A 15,203-nucleotide genomic window follows, 5' to 3' on the forward strand; every position below is an offset into this window, starting at 1 on the left:
GGGCCCTCTTAGGCGCGGGGCCCGATTCAGGGGAATTGGTGGAATTGGCCTAAAGCCGGCCCTGCTGGCAACAAATACAATTCATTAATGGCTGTTATCCGAGGAAACCAAATGCGCGGACAAGCTACATAGGTGCCCTGTTGTACGCTAGCCCCTGCCTGCCCCCTCCCGGCCGCCACGTGCCCCGGAAAGAAGGGGGTTTTCGCACAGGAGTCCTCCAAGAGCATAGAGCGGGTGGCTAGAGGAGCCAGGAGCGTAGGTAGGGCTCTGAGGAGCCGCTCTTGCCGGCGTAACGGGTTATCAGCAGGAAGGCGCTGCGCGCGCAGCTCGTGTCGTGCTTGGAGGCGGTGGCTGCGGGGTGCCCGCTCGCGCCGCAGGTCTAGCCGGAAGCGGAAGCAGCGGCGGCGGCGCAGGGCCTGAGCGGACCCGCCGAGCGCAGCTCTGAGGGGGTGCGGGACGGTGAGTGCGGGGCGTTCGGCCGCGACAGCCCCCGGAGTCGGGGAGCGCGAGCGGGGCCACAACATCCGGGAACTCGGAGTGGGGGAGGGGGAGAGACCCGGATGGGGCACGGGACGGGCCTGAGGGCCGAGACGCGCGTCCCCAGCGCCAGGTCTGAGCGTCTCCCTCCGCGGGCTTCCCCGCCTCTGCTCCCCGGTCCCGGGGCGCCCCCTGTCCCTGCCCCCCGCCTCTGGGGCTGACCCCCCCCATAACCTGAGGGTCCCGGGCGCCCCCTTCCCTGTCCCCCGCCGCTCGGGCTGTCCCCCGAGGGTCCCGGGGCGCCCCCCTTTCCCTGTCCCCCGCCGCTCGGGCTAACCCCTTCTCCCTCCGAGGGTCCGGGGGCGCCCTTTTTTCCCTGCCCCCCCGCCTCTGGGCCTGCTTTGTTTATGCTGTAGGGTGTGTGTCTGGAGCCAATTCCTCTTCTGGTTCCTTTGAGATGGGAGGGGGTTTGACATTTACGAGGGTTTTCACAGCTGAGCCCCGGTTTTGGAAAGTCTGCTGATGAAGATGTTGTAGAAATAATATAATTGTATTGGGTGAGATAGGAGGGTTTTAATTTTGGATTGTCAGCTATGTCCATTTAAAAGTCTTCATTACTGTGATCAAATGAAGGATGCAAAGAGACTAAAGTCCTTTTTTGCAACTCTCAGATAATGACCAAGTAATATTTATACTGCATTGAGGAACACTGTGCTTCCGACTGGGTTCTCTTAAAGCAGAAACTGGAAACCCCTTTGTCACAGAGTGGTTTGGGAGATGTTTTGTTTCTGTGTCTAGCTGGACTGGCAGAATAAGTGGATACACAGATTGGGGAGTCAAGTGGATGAAGGGAGGGGAAATGTTCCCCTGTGGTCTTAGAGGCTCTACTTTAGTCCCTCAATCACGAGGCTGACACTCACCTTGAGGGAAGTAGTGTTTTGCATTGTTCCCTTGTCACCATTTTTACTGTCTGAAGAAACAGTAGATGGGTCCAGAAGTTTTATCTAGATCTCTTCAGGTAGATGTGAGATCACCATGATGGGATGGTAGAATATGGTAGGAGGAACCACTGACACCCCTGGTTAGGGCTCTGCACCTCAAAAGAATGGCACTTAAAGTGTCTCAGACAGAAGGTGGAGATAAAGTAGAAATAAGGCAGCAGAAGAGATCTAGAAAATCCATACAAGATGAGGGAGAAACCAGGAATGACTGCTTTGTTTTTTGTTTTTAACTTGATTTTTTTTTTTTTAACCAGATTTGAGGGCTTTCAAAATCTGACAGGCTTTCCACATTTATCCTGTCTACATTTTGCATTTCTCTACCAAAAAAATAGACTTAATTTTATTTTCTAGCTCTCATGAATTCATCCAGTTCTGTGGGGTTTGAGTTGTGATACTGCAAGGGATACTGAGAGGATAAAAATAAATTATTTTTAATTATTTAAAAATTATTTAAATCAGATTTGAGTTAAAATACATTTTCTTTTAAAAAATGTTTAAAATTACATTAGAAATTATTACCCATGGTAATGCTTAAAATGATTATGATCTATTAAAATAATGTAAATAAACCCAAAATGTGGCATCAATGAGCCCTCCTCAAATTTTAATGCATTAAATGGTGATTTTTTTTTAAAATTATATACAGAATCAGGAGGAAAGTGTAGAAATTAAGAATCTGAATAAATGTATGTTAAACTATATAATTGCTTAAATAAATGTGAAAAGGTATGGTACATCTCCCTGGATAGCAAAAAATAGTATTGCCTTTACACTAAATTTTATATTTGGTTGCAAATTAGCTCATTTTCATGGTAATACCAGTTGATCTGAATGAACCTTTCTTTAGGAAAATAACTACAAAATACAAATGCAAAACAAGTTTAAAAATGACTTAAATCATCTTGATTAAATCAATCTACCCATAGGGTTTAAATCCAAATAAGCTGTTTCACTGGAATTTTTCTTTAAAAAAAAAACAAAAACAAAAACAAACAAAAAAAAAACAAACAAAAAAAAAACCAAACCATGGAAATGGTTGATCTTGTTTTTTAAAAAAACAGTAAAATGTTATAACTTACAATTTGGCCCTAAATTGATCTGATGGTGGCTTTTTAAGAGGCTTATAGTTTGTTCCAGTTCCCAGTGTAACATTGATAGTTAATTTCTTAAAAGAAGATCTGGCCAAGCTGTCCTCAGATGCTCCCTGAGCCTGGAGCTGGCACCCAGGCTGATCCAAGCTAGAGTAGCCTTCAGGCTACTGTCTTACGTGAAGTACCAACAAGGATTTTTGAGGAGCTGGGTGTCATTGTGCAGGTTGTCTGGGCCTCTTTCTGAGACACGTAGGAACTGCTATGACTGCTTTATGCCACTAGAGGCTTTCCTTATGCCAGGGAATCCTCCTGAGGCCATTTAAACCAGGTTTTATGGCTGCTTTGCACTGGAGCAGGGCAAAGCAGTGAGAGAGGATGCTGGATAATCAATCTCTACTCTGGCCACTGCATTCTTAAATCTCACTTGTCTTTCGAATATGTGTGTGTGGAAGATTCCCTAACAGATACAGTTGAAATCTATTTTTTTCTACAAATAAGGACTCCAGTCCCCAAGAACACCATTTTGCATGTCAGTGAAAAGCTGTTAGGAAGTACTGATTTTTTTTTTTCACACCATATTAATATAGACTGGATTCTAACTACGATCAAGAAGTTGAAAGGCTCTGTATATCTACTTACAGATACTCTGAGCCATCCACATCCCTTTTGTGTCTGATTATTTAGGTGTCATTTATCTTTTTTAACAGAGCAGCAGTGCTCTTTTGTATTAAAGGGACACTTTATTTTAATTTTTTAAAAACTGACTATATTAAATAGTGTCAAGTCCTACACCTGCTCCTGAGTCTCCCTGCCAATTTCTGTAGTTTTACAATCACTTTTCCCATTTAACAGTGTGTTCTCATCCCTATTGCTTTTGTGAAACAGGGTAAACTAACTGGTATACAGAGGAAACTGTGAAACAGATTACAGTTTATTGTAAAGCAAATAAACTTGAAAAAAATACAGGGAAAAGTTTTTCCTAGCCTCTTTCAGTTACAGTAATTTTAGGTGTTTGTAACAAAAGAGGCTATAAAACTTTTTAGAAAAAAGGTGATTTTTATGTTGATGGTGTCCCTGTAATGTTTTTTTGGGTTTGATTACATGCATTGCTTGCTTTGTGAAGCCTTTTTAAAATTATAACTTATAATTATTAATAGTGCTGGTGATGGCTTTTATGGGACTTTCCTCCAACTCTTCAGGCACGTTGTCATGCTTTTCGCTTACTATGCAGTGAGCTGTAAGAGGCTTTCAGGAAGTTGGTAAAATGTGAACAGTTAGTTCCAGAGAACGTTGGAGCTCCTGAACTCTGTAGAAGTTGGTAGGGACCTGGGTGTAGGAAACTAGAAATGTTTGCCCATAGAGAAAATGACAGTTTTTACTTGAAGTGCCTTTCTTATGTCCCTAGATGCATCACTGCAAGAGATATCAATCCCCTGAGCAGGAGACCTACATGAGTCACAAATGGAAGAGGAGGAGGTCTCACAGCAGAGAATATGAAGGAAGATTGCGATACCAGCCTCAAAGGGATCTTCCAAGGAGATCACGGTCTAGAAGGTGAGAGCTGGTTTAATCGTAGGCTGGGATTCTCCTCTAAGCACCTATTCTGGAATGGGAGGGTATATATGGCTGGGTGACATATTCTCTAATGTACTTGTCTTAGATTCTAATCAGATTTCAGGGATAGAATTGGGAGATGACAACATGCATTTCCTGATCATGGCTAATAGCTTCAAAATTATAAGTCCTTGATATGGAAGTAAATGGGTTTATTTGCTTCCGAGCCTGTTGTTAAATCTTTGACTCCATATCTGACTACGACCCCTTTCTAAAATACTGAGATACCTTAAGTATTGATGAAAGAGAACTTTCTGCCCTGGAGTCAGTGTTTCTCAGTACTGATACCAAGGAGTGAATTAAATCTCTAATGTCAAACCAAGTTGTATTCTGAAATTGCTGACCATATTTAGTTACTTGGGGTAGAGTGAAAGTGTTAGGTCAATTTTTTTTAAATTTTAGGGTGTTTTAGTTAAGCTATATGTGTTCTTTCCTAATTTGACCCTGCTTCAATTCCAGCCTTGTTCAGAGTATCCATTGGAACAAACCAAAAATAATGCACAGTGCAAATAGATACAGCATAGGCACTAAGCATCTGCTGCAGGGAACACTGCTGGGAACTGTGGGGATGGAAACTGTAATGTTTGCAATTAGTGCTGCATGCCGATGTGGTACACTGTGTATCTGAAACAGGATAGCTAGTCAGCATAGCAGCTTGCACAGGTGTAGTCTGCCTGGTTCAACTTGCAACTGCAGTTTGCTAGTGCAAAGGCAATGAAAAGTGTATCCAGCTGACCCTTAAATTCTTTAACCTTTCCATTGTTGATTTTTATGTTTTGTTGTTCTTGAAGTCTTTATATCAAGATTTGAAGACTTGAGTAATTCAGCCAGAGGTAATGGGCCTATTGGCCTGCAATGTGCAGGAGGTCAGACTAGATCAAGGGTCTCAAACACGCGGCCCACGGAGTTATTTCCTGCAGCCCGCCATAGCTTCCTTCACCCCCGGTCTCCACACCCTCCCCCCCCGAGCGCACCGTATCCCTGCTCCTCCGCCTACCTCCCAGCGCTTCCCGCTACCAAACAGCTGTTTGGCGGTGCTTAGGACTTTCTAGGAGGGAGGAATGGGGACGCAGTGCGCTTGGGAGGAGGCGGAGAAGAGGCGGGGCGGGGATTTGGGGAAGGGGTTGGAATGGGGGCAGGGAAGAGGCGGGGCAGGGGTGGGGCCTCATGGAAGGGGTGGAGTGGGGGCAGGGCCGGGTACAGAGGTGGGGGGCTTTTGTATCTTTGTATGAAAAGGTGTCAGTGATGCGGCCCTCGGGCCAATGTACTAGTCCTCATGTGGCCCTTGTGGTGATTTGGGTTTGAGATCCCTGGACTAGATGAACGTGATGGTCTCTTCTGGCCTTAAAGTCTAGGAATCTGAGATCTATATTTCAGTTTCAACCAAGGTCAGTAGTGACCTAAAGTTGATGCCATCTGTTTGGCAGCCTGTGTTAAATTAGTTGGTTTTGGTCCAGTATCTAATGAATCAAGTGAAATCACTATCCTACTTGGCAACAATTGGCCCCTTGGTTGGCAAAGAGGGAGAAAAATGAAGAAAATTAGCAGCCCCCAAAATTATGATTAAAGAGTTGATTGATTGCTCTTATGTAAAGATTGAATGGCATCAAGTTGTGGTTAACTGCACATCAAGAATACATGTATAAAGTAAACTTCAGACAATCTTAAAATATAGGACATGCTCACTTTGAATGTGAAAGGGCAATAAACTGATCTTTGTCTTTATGAACTACAAGCTTTCCTACATAAACACTGACTTCTCATTTAGTATCATACACCACTATGACCATATGGGGAATCTGTATGTACAACTTATGAATTCTGGTTGATATGAAATTATCATGGAATGCCTCTGTGTGGATATGGAAGCAAACATTTGCTGACACTACTATAGCATGTCTTTCCTAGACCTAATAAATGGAGTTGTTAACTTTCACGATTGTGCTTTAACCTGACAATGGGTGTGCTAAGGAGGTTGCCTGAGCAGGAAAACCAGTTTGACTAAATTTCTCTTCCGGGGGCTGATGAAGTGGAGTGTGCAAAATCACCAGCAGAACAAAGAATCCAGGTGTTGGTAGAGGACATAACTCAGGACTCAGACACAAGGGCCAGAAAGGGAAAGAGATGGGCTTGCTTTTGTTGTGGGAGTAGCGGGTAGCAGGCATTTAGACCATGGCATTGCCTCTGCCAAGAGGGATATCAGACATGAGATCTGCATCCTAGAGCCTGGGACAGGGCCTAAACTCTGCCCAGCCCCAGCAAGCTAAGGGAATGTGGGTGTGACTGGGGTCCCAGGGGAGCCACACTGAGATTGCTCAGTTAGGGCAAACTGTAAAGAATGGGGCAGAGAATCCCCAAAACTGGTGGTTATTCTGATATTTAGATTTACCAAGCCAGCAACAAAACAGCTTCTATAATGCTGTACTGGTTACCCAGGCCCAAAAACACAGTTCCCTTAAACTTTAAGGCTTAAAGCAACCCAGCCTTAGGCTCCCACCCAGACAACCAAGTCAAATATGGTAGGGCTTACTGAAAATCTTGTTCATCATATAAAAAGTTCTACCAGTCCCAACAGATGGTACACATTACCTACCAGGTTAATGACTATTTCAGATGTTACCCAAATACATGCGTACAACCAATTCTTGTCAACTAAACTAAAATTTATTTAAAAAGAAAACAGAGATAGTATTGGTTAAAAGATCATTATACATACAGCTATAAATAGAGTGTTTAGGTCAGTTTTATAGTAGAGATGGTGAGCTTCAGAGTTGCAAAGAGTCCTTTCCAAAATCAAGTATCAGAGGGGTAGCCGTGTTAGTCTGAATCTGTAAAAAGCAACAAAGGGTTCTGTGGCACCTTTAAGACTAACAGAAGTATTGGGAGCATAAGCTTTCGTGAAAGCTTATGCTCCCAATACTTCTGTTAGTCTTAAAGATGCCATAGGACCCTCTGTTTCCAAAATCAGTTCGTCAGATTATAGCTCAGTGTCCAAATATTGAATATCTGGGCAGTCCAGATGAGACTGGAGATCTCCTTCTTACGCCTCAAACTTCCCCTGAATGAAGCTTAAGAAGATCTGAGATGAAAGACTTTTGATCTTGAACTAATCATGTATAGAGATTTTTTTGCAGCATCTTGACAGCACCCATCCTTGGGTGAACAATAGGCTTTTGAAGTAACCTATTTTCTCACTGGTAACACTGGTCTACAATTTTTGAGAAGTCGTCTGCTTCAGAGATAAAATGTGCGATTTATTATGTATTTTGATGTGCTGAATTCAAATATGACAATTAAAACAACTGATTGGCTACTGTTTCTAAGATATTTAAGTTTTTACATTTTATGTCTATGTATAGTGTGTAGATAGAGTTTTAATCATAAATTGTAAACCCTAGGTCTTTTCATGTGTTTATGGTTGCTTTACATGATAATTTTTCACCTGTCCTGTTTATGTAACGCTTTAAAAATCAGCAAAAGGGTTATATAAATAAAATTTATTATGAAACAAAGGGCAAAAAACTATTATGTACATAGTTTAGTCCTATTCAGTGTCTACTCGGCACTTCTTGGCTTGTCTCTTGTATTCATTAAATGGAGCATCTCTTGTCACTGTCCAGCAATAGTCTGCAAGCATTGATGGGCTCCATTTACCCTGATAGCGTTTCTCCATTGTTGCAATGTCCTGGTGAAATCGCTCGCCGTGCTCGTCGCTCACTGCTCCGCAGTTCGGTGGAAAAAAATCTAGATGAGAGTGCAAAAAATGTATCTTTAGTGACATGTTGCAACCAAGGCTTTTGTATGCCTTGAGGAGGTTTTCTACCAACAACCTGTAGTTGTCTGCCTTGTTGTTTCCGAGAAAATTTATTGCCACTAACTGGGAGGCTTTCTGTGCCGTCTTTTCCTTGCCATGCAGTGCATGGTCAAATGCATCATCTCGAAGAAGTTCACGAATCTGAGGACCAACAAAGACACCTTCCTTTATCTTAGCTTCACTTAACCTTGGAAATTTTCCACGGAGGTACTTGAAAGCTGCTTGTGTTTTGTCAATGGCCTTGACAAAGTTGTTCATCAGACCCAGCTTGATGTGTAAGGGTGGTACAAAATCTTCCTTGATTCAACAAGTGGTGGATGCTGAACACTCTTCCTCCCAGGCTCCAATGACTGTCGGAGTGGCCAGTCTTTCTTGATGTAGTGGGAATCTCTTGCATGACTATCCCATTCGCAGAGAAAACAGCAGTACTTTGTGTATCCAGTCTGCAGAGCAAGCAAGAGAGCAATAACCTTCAAATCACCACAAAGCTGCCAGTGATGTTGGTCATAGTTTATGCACCTCAAAAGTTGTTTCATGTTGTCATAGGTTTCCTTCATATGGACTGCATGACCAACTGGAATTGATGGCAAAACATTGCCATTATGCAGTAAAACAGCTTTAAGACTCGTCTTCGATGAATCAATGAACAGTCTCCACTCATCTGGATTGTGAACGATGTTGAGGGCTGCCATCACACCATCGATGTTGTTGCAGGCTACAAGATCACCTTCCATGAAGAAGAATGGGACAAGATTCTTTTGACGGTCACGGAACATGGAAACCCTAACATCACCTGCCAGGAGATTCCACTGCTGTAATCTGGAGCCCAACAGCTCTGCCTTACTCTTGGGTAGTTCCAAATCCCTGACAAGGTCATTCAGTTCACCTTGTGTTATGAGATGTGGTTCAGAGGAGGAGGATGGGAGAAAATGTGGGTCCTGTGACATTCATGGTTCAGGACCAGAAGTTTCATCCTCTTCCTCGTCTGACTCAAGTGAGAATGATTCTGGTGCATCAGGAACCGGCAGTCCTTCTCTGTGGGGTACTGGGCGTATAGCTGATGGAATGTTTGGGTAATGCACAGTCCCATTTTTTCTTCTTTGACACACCTTTACCAACTGGAGGCACCATGCAGAAGTAACAATTGCTGGTATGATCTGTTGGCTCTCTCCAAATCATTGGCACTGCAAAAGGCATAGATTTCCTTTTCCTGTTCAACCACTGGTGAAGATTTGTTGCACAAGTGTTGCAGCATATGTGTGGGGCCCACCTCTTGTCCTGATCTCCAATTTTGCAACCAAAATAAAGGTGATAGGCTTTCTTAACCATAATGGTTATACTGCGCTTTTGTGACGCAAAAGTCACTTCACCACAAACATAGCAGAAGTTATTTGCACTGTTCACACAAGTACGAGGCATCTCTGCTCACTTTGGCTAAACAGAAATGTGTCCCTTTGCAAAATCAAACACTGACAAATAAGAGAGCACGACACTGTATGATTTCTAGAGCTGATATAGGGCAATTTGTTCAGCAGAGTGATGTAAGCTTCGTTATGATTGCATCATCCATGACTTCTAGGAATAACATGATGCAATTCATATCATCTATGACGCAATACCTGCTTCAGATTGCATCATTCATTGTTTTGCCTAAAAAGCAAGTATTGTCCAAACCCAGTCATAGATTTATTCATAGATCCAGTCAAAGATGTATTTTAGTCATTTCTGGTTTAAATTGAGCTCCCTTCCCTTTATAACTCACTTATCCTCCGCCATTCCCAAGTCAAGAGTCGTATATACTGACCCAATAGCATATCTTGAAAACTAGAGCCAATCAACAATTTTAAGCATCATTTTCGTTCTCAGTGACCCAGAATTAGTAAAGTTTGACTACATTTATTTCAGAAGCATTTTGGCTGTAGAGCAGTGTAATTAGCTACATGGATTATCATAAGGCAATTGCTTATCTCCCACCATTTGCAAGTGATTTGCTGTATACTTCAAAGAGAAATTGAGACAGTGATATCACTATATTTACAGTTCATTTAAATGTTAATATCTTTATCTTCAAGTGATTGCTCATGTCAATTCCAAGCAGGTGTGTGCGCGCTGCATCCACAGTCATCAAAAGGTTTTCCCCCTAGCAGTACCCATCAGGTTGGCTGTGTAGTCCCCTGGAGTGGCGCCTTTATGGCGGTGTATATAGGTCCCCGCCAACCTGTTGCCTCTTCAGTTCCTTCTTACTGCCAGTTGGAGCTTCTCTTTCTCTCTTGCCTCGGGCAAACGATTCCCTAGCATTCACTTTCTTTGTTTTGTAAATAGTTTTTATTAGCATAGTATTGTTAGTTTTTAGTTTAGTTAGTAGTAAAGTCTTTGTAGGGGGCTTCTACCCCCCCCCCCCCACTCCCCTTCGGGAACCAGGGCATGCCTTGGTCTCAAGGCTTCAGACCCCATGGGTTTTGTCAAAAGCCTATGTCCAGGGAAGATCCTCACGACTCCTGCTTAAAGTGCTTGGGAGAAGCCCATCAGAGTGTAGAAATCTGCAGGAGCTTCCACCCAAGAACAAAAAAGGAGAGGGACTTCAGACTTAAACTTCTTCTTATGGAGTCGGCCCTTCGCCCGCAGCTGGCACAGCCTGTGTCGGTGCTAAAATCCAGCATTTCAGGCGGCGCACACCGGCCTCAGTAAGGGATGCCGTGGTGCTGGCAAAGGACCCGGCACCCAGAGACTCGCAGAACCAACACTCTCCGGCACTGAAGACCACTTCAGTGGCCTCTCAGCACCGGTCATGCTTGCCGGTGCCGCAGAAGAAGCAAGGAACTGAGAGGGGGCGTTTGCCAACAGAGCAGTGGAGCGCGATGGAGCTCGCGCAGTGTGTCCTGTGCTGGGACACTCAGCTCCTGCTCAAGCGAAACTGGCACCGTTGACGCCGGTCAAACAGGCGGAACGGTTGAGTCCGGTCCCATTGGACTCCCCGGTGCAGGAGAGCCAGATGTGTGAGTTGGACATGCCATGTACCCTGGACGCATTTGAAGCCACAAGGGACCTTATAGAGATGATGGCCCAGCAGTTTCTGGAACTGGCACTGCACAAGGGGCCAGTTCTCTCCAAGGGCAAACTGGCCATGCTTCGGCAGCAGTCCCTCTCACCGGGGCACCGCTCTCTGGCACCCTCGTGGTCCCTAAGGTTGGACTCAACCTTGTAGCCGGAGTCCTATATCTCCAGGCGGAGCCAGCACCATTCTTATTGTTCCTGGCAGGAGGAGGCACACCACGTCCCTATGATGCCCTGGCCTCCTCAATGGCAAGCTCCAATGCAATGGCCGTTCTGGACCCCCTGGGCATACCATCAAACCCAGGGGCTGAGCTCCAGGTCCCTGTCCATTGCTTCAGACAGGTAGAGCCCCCCATCTGCCTCAATGGTAAGGGAACCTCCAAAAGGACCGGAGCCCGACACCCAACCCGGCACCATGCCAGCCACCGTGCGGACAGCATCGCTGGGGGAGGAACCTCATGAATTGGAGGGTCAGGAGGAACCTGTGCCCATGGGGACTTCTTCATCTTCCTCTCCAGACAAGGCAATAGCGTCTGCCTCTTTGCCGGCCATGGACAATAGGGCCCATCAAGAGCTGCTTAGAAGAGTATCTCAAAACCTAGGTCTTCAGGCAGTGGACGTGTCAGAAGACATCCCATGGATATTCTGATGCCAGAAGAGTTGTCAAGAGTGGCCTTTCCCTTGATCAAGACCATTCATAATACCACAAAGATCCTCTGGTAAACTCCTGCCTCCATTCCTCCCATGGCAAAGGGGGTGGAAAGGAAATACTTTGTACCCTCCAAGCGATAAAAATACCTCTTCACCTGCCCTCAACTGGGCATGTTGGTAGTGGATGTGGCCAATGCCAAGGAAGGGCAGGGGCAGTAAGGCCCTATGCCAAAATCCAAAGAAGTTGGACTTCTTTGACCATAAGGTCTATTCCATCGGGGGGCTCCTGCTTCGAATTGCTAACCAGCAAGCGGTGCTCAGCTGCTCCCTCTGTCCAAGTTTAAGGAGCTCCTTCCAACAGACTCCCTTTCTGACTTTGGAGCTGTTATTGAGGAGGATAAGGCGATTGCAAGGACTTCCTTCAAGGGTGTGTTGGACACGGCGGACTTGGCCACCTGCACAATGTCCAGTGCCATTGTTATGCGCTGAAGCTGGTGGTTGCAGGTCTCGGGCCTCCCACCAGAGGTACAGCAGACCATTCAAGACTTGCCCTTTGACGGCTCGGGTCTGTTCGCAGAGCAGATGGACTCTAGGCTTCATAGCCTAAAAGTCTCTAGGAAAACCTTAAAGTCACTGGACTTCCACATGCCAGCCCCACAGAGGAAGCATTTTAAGCCTCAGCCCCTGTCTCGCTTCTACCCCTCTGAGCAGAGATGGGACTATAGCAGGAAACGGGGTAGGAGTAATAGGCAAAGGCCTCCGCAGTCCTTCTTGAATCAGGGACAGGGCTCAACGAGGCAGTCTCCAGCTTCTAAGAAGGCTTTTTAAAAGGCATGCCTGAGCGGCGCAACACCAGTCCACATCCCAGATCCTTCCCCACCTTTTGTGAACCATCTATCCCATTTCTACTGTGCTTTGGCCCAAATAACCTCAGACCGGTAGGTCCTGAGCGTGATAGAATTGGGATATTCTTTCCAATTCTTTTCCCTCCCACCTTCCCTCCCTGTCACTCTTTAGGGACCCTTCTCACGAGCAACTTCTAGTGCAAGAGGTGCAAACGTTCTTACTTCTCGGGGCGGTAGAGGTCCCTCTGAAGTTTAGGGGCAAGGGTATGAACTCATGATATTTCCTAATTCCCAAGGCCAAGGGTGGGCGCAGGACTATTTTAGACCTGGAAAACTTCAACAGATTCATGAAGAAGTTGAAGTTCTGCATGGTCTCCCTGGCTTCCATCATCCCCTCTCTGGATCTGGGGGACTGGTATGCCGCCCTCGACTTGAAGGACGTGTCCTTCAGGTCTCCATAATTCTGTCCCACATAAGATTTCAATTTGTGGTAAACAACATCCACCATCAGTTCACAGTCTTCCCTTTCAGCCTTTTGGTGGCCCCTCAGGTGTTCACCACGTGCATGGCAGTCGTGGCGGCCTTCCTACGGAAGCAGCAGGTGCAGGTATTTCCCTGCCTGGACGACTGGCTAATCTAGGGACAATCTCGGGCCCAAATGGAGAACCATATGAGCCTGGTGCGCATGATGTTCCTCAAGCTTGGCCTCATTCTGAACAAAGGTGGCAAAGTCAACTATAACCCCACTCAGAGGTTAGTTTATCGGCACCCTAAACTCCACCCAGGCCAGGGCTTTTCTTATGGAAGCTTGTTTCCTTACCATGAGCGCCATCGTAAACGATCTCAGCAGATTCCCAGCCATGACGGTGCGGAATTGCCTAAAATGACTTGGACCTATGGCTGCTTGTGCGTAAGTGGTACAGCATGCCAGACTGCGGCTTCGTCCCCTGCAGGCTTGGCTGGCCCTGGTCTATAGGCCGAACCGAGACCACCTGGACAGACTGGTCATTCTTACCCTTCAGGTTCTCGAGTCCTTCCAGTGGTGGCTCGACCCACAAACAGTATGTGCGGGAATACCCTTCTCCAAACCTCAAATGATGCTGTCACTAGTATCCGATACATTGGTGATGGGATGGAGAGCACACTTAGGCGACCTCAGGACTCAAGGTCTATGGTCCTAGGCAGAACTTTTGCTGCACATCAGCATCAAGGAGCTGTGTGCAGTGTGCCTTGCTTGCCAGATATTTCAAACCCATCTTCAGGGCAGATGTGTGTCAGTATCGACAGACAACACCACAGCCATGTGTTGTATAAACAAACAGGGTGGTGCTTGCTCCTCTCCCACGGGTCAGAAAGCCCTCAACCTGTGGGAATTTTGCATTGCCCACTCAATACAATTGGAGGCCTCGTACCTTCCAGGTTCACAGAACAAACTGGCCAACCACCTCTGCAGGTCCTTTCACAGCCACAAGTGGTCTCTTTGCCCGGATTTCCCCATCAGTGTTTTCCAAAGATGGGGCTCTCCCCAGGTAGACTTGTTTGCGACACAACACAACAGGAAATGTCAGCAGTTCTGCTCCTTCCTGAATCACTGCCAGGGCTCGCTTGCAGACGCCTTCCTCCTTTCCCTGAAAGGGTGCCTGCTGTATGCATTCCCACCATTCCCTCTCATCCACAAAGTCCTCAAGGGCCGACAGGACAAAGCGTAGCTAATTTTGATAGCTCCAGTGTGGTCACGTCAAAACTAGTTCACCATGCTGCTGGGTCTGTCCGTGGACACACCTCTAACGCTGCCCCTGGTTCCGGACTTGATTACCCAGGACCATAGCTGCCTCCATCACCCCAAGCTGGAATCTCTCCATCTCATGGCATGGAAACTCTATGGCTAAATCTGTTGGAGCTTGCATGCTCAGACTCGGTTAGGGAGGTTCTCCTCGGCAGCAGAAAGCCTTCCGCTCTTGCTATTTACCTGGCTAAGTGGAAGAGGTTTGCAATTTGGTCACTTCAGAAGGACACTCCTCCATTGCAGACCTCGATTCCCTTCATCCTGGACTGTTTACGCCATCACTTGCCAAAGATTCTGGCTCCACCGTTGACGATGCGCTCCACAAGAACGCAAGCTTCCTCTGCAGCGTTTCTGGCTCAGGTCCCCAATCAGGACATCTGCAGGGCGGTGACGTGGCCATTGGTTCACACCTTTGTCGCACTATGCCATCACTCAGCAGGCTAGAGACGATGCCGCATTTGGTAGAGCAGTTTTTCAGTCTGCAACTCGGTGAACTCCGACCCCTCCTCTGGGGGACTGCTTGGGAGTCACCTACTTGGAATTGACATGAGCAATCACTTGAAGAGGAAAAACCTTTTGTCACTATTGTTCTTCGAGATGTGCTCTCATGTCCATTGCACGAGCCACCCAGGAGTATCCGGCAAGAAGGAACAGAAGAGGCAGCGGGTGGGCAGGGACCTATATACACCACCATAAAGGCGCCACTCCAGGGGGCTCCACAGCTGACCCAACGGGTACCGCTAGGGGAAAAACCTTCCGATGACTGTGTGTGCAGCGTGCACACACCTACTTGGAGTGGACATGAGCATCACATCTCAAAGAACAACAGTTATGAAAGGTAGGTAACACTTTTTTATTTCTGAATTAAGA

At 46.2% G+C, this 15,203-nt stretch overlaps 1 protein-coding gene across 2 annotated transcripts in view; it reads left to right on the forward strand.

Moving 5' to 3' along the window:
* The first annotated feature begins 301 nt into the window (after nucleotides 1-301).
* CLK3 (CDC like kinase 3) overlaps nucleotides 302-15,203 on the forward strand; it is a 32,144-nt gene continuing 17,242 nt past the window's right edge. Inside the window, exons 1-2 of one of the 2 annotated variants that reach the window (XM_034784775.1) lie at nucleotides 302-459; nucleotides 3,975-4,123. In XM_034784775.1, the coding sequence (XP_034640666.1) occupies nucleotides 3,975-4,123 (149 nt within the window). In that variant the 5' untranslated portion in view covers nucleotides 302-459. Of the gene's footprint in view, nucleotides 460-590; nucleotides 611-3,974; nucleotides 4,124-15,203 lie in introns of those variants that run through there. The other variant, XM_034784776.1, reaches the window with a different exon arrangement.

Source organism: Trachemys scripta, chromosome 10, assembly GCF_013100865.1.
Source record: "Trachemys scripta elegans isolate TJP31775 chromosome 10, CAS_Tse_1.0, whole genome shotgun sequence".
In the NCBI taxonomy this organism is placed as follows: domain Eukaryota; kingdom Metazoa; phylum Chordata; order Testudines; family Emydidae; genus Trachemys; species Trachemys scripta.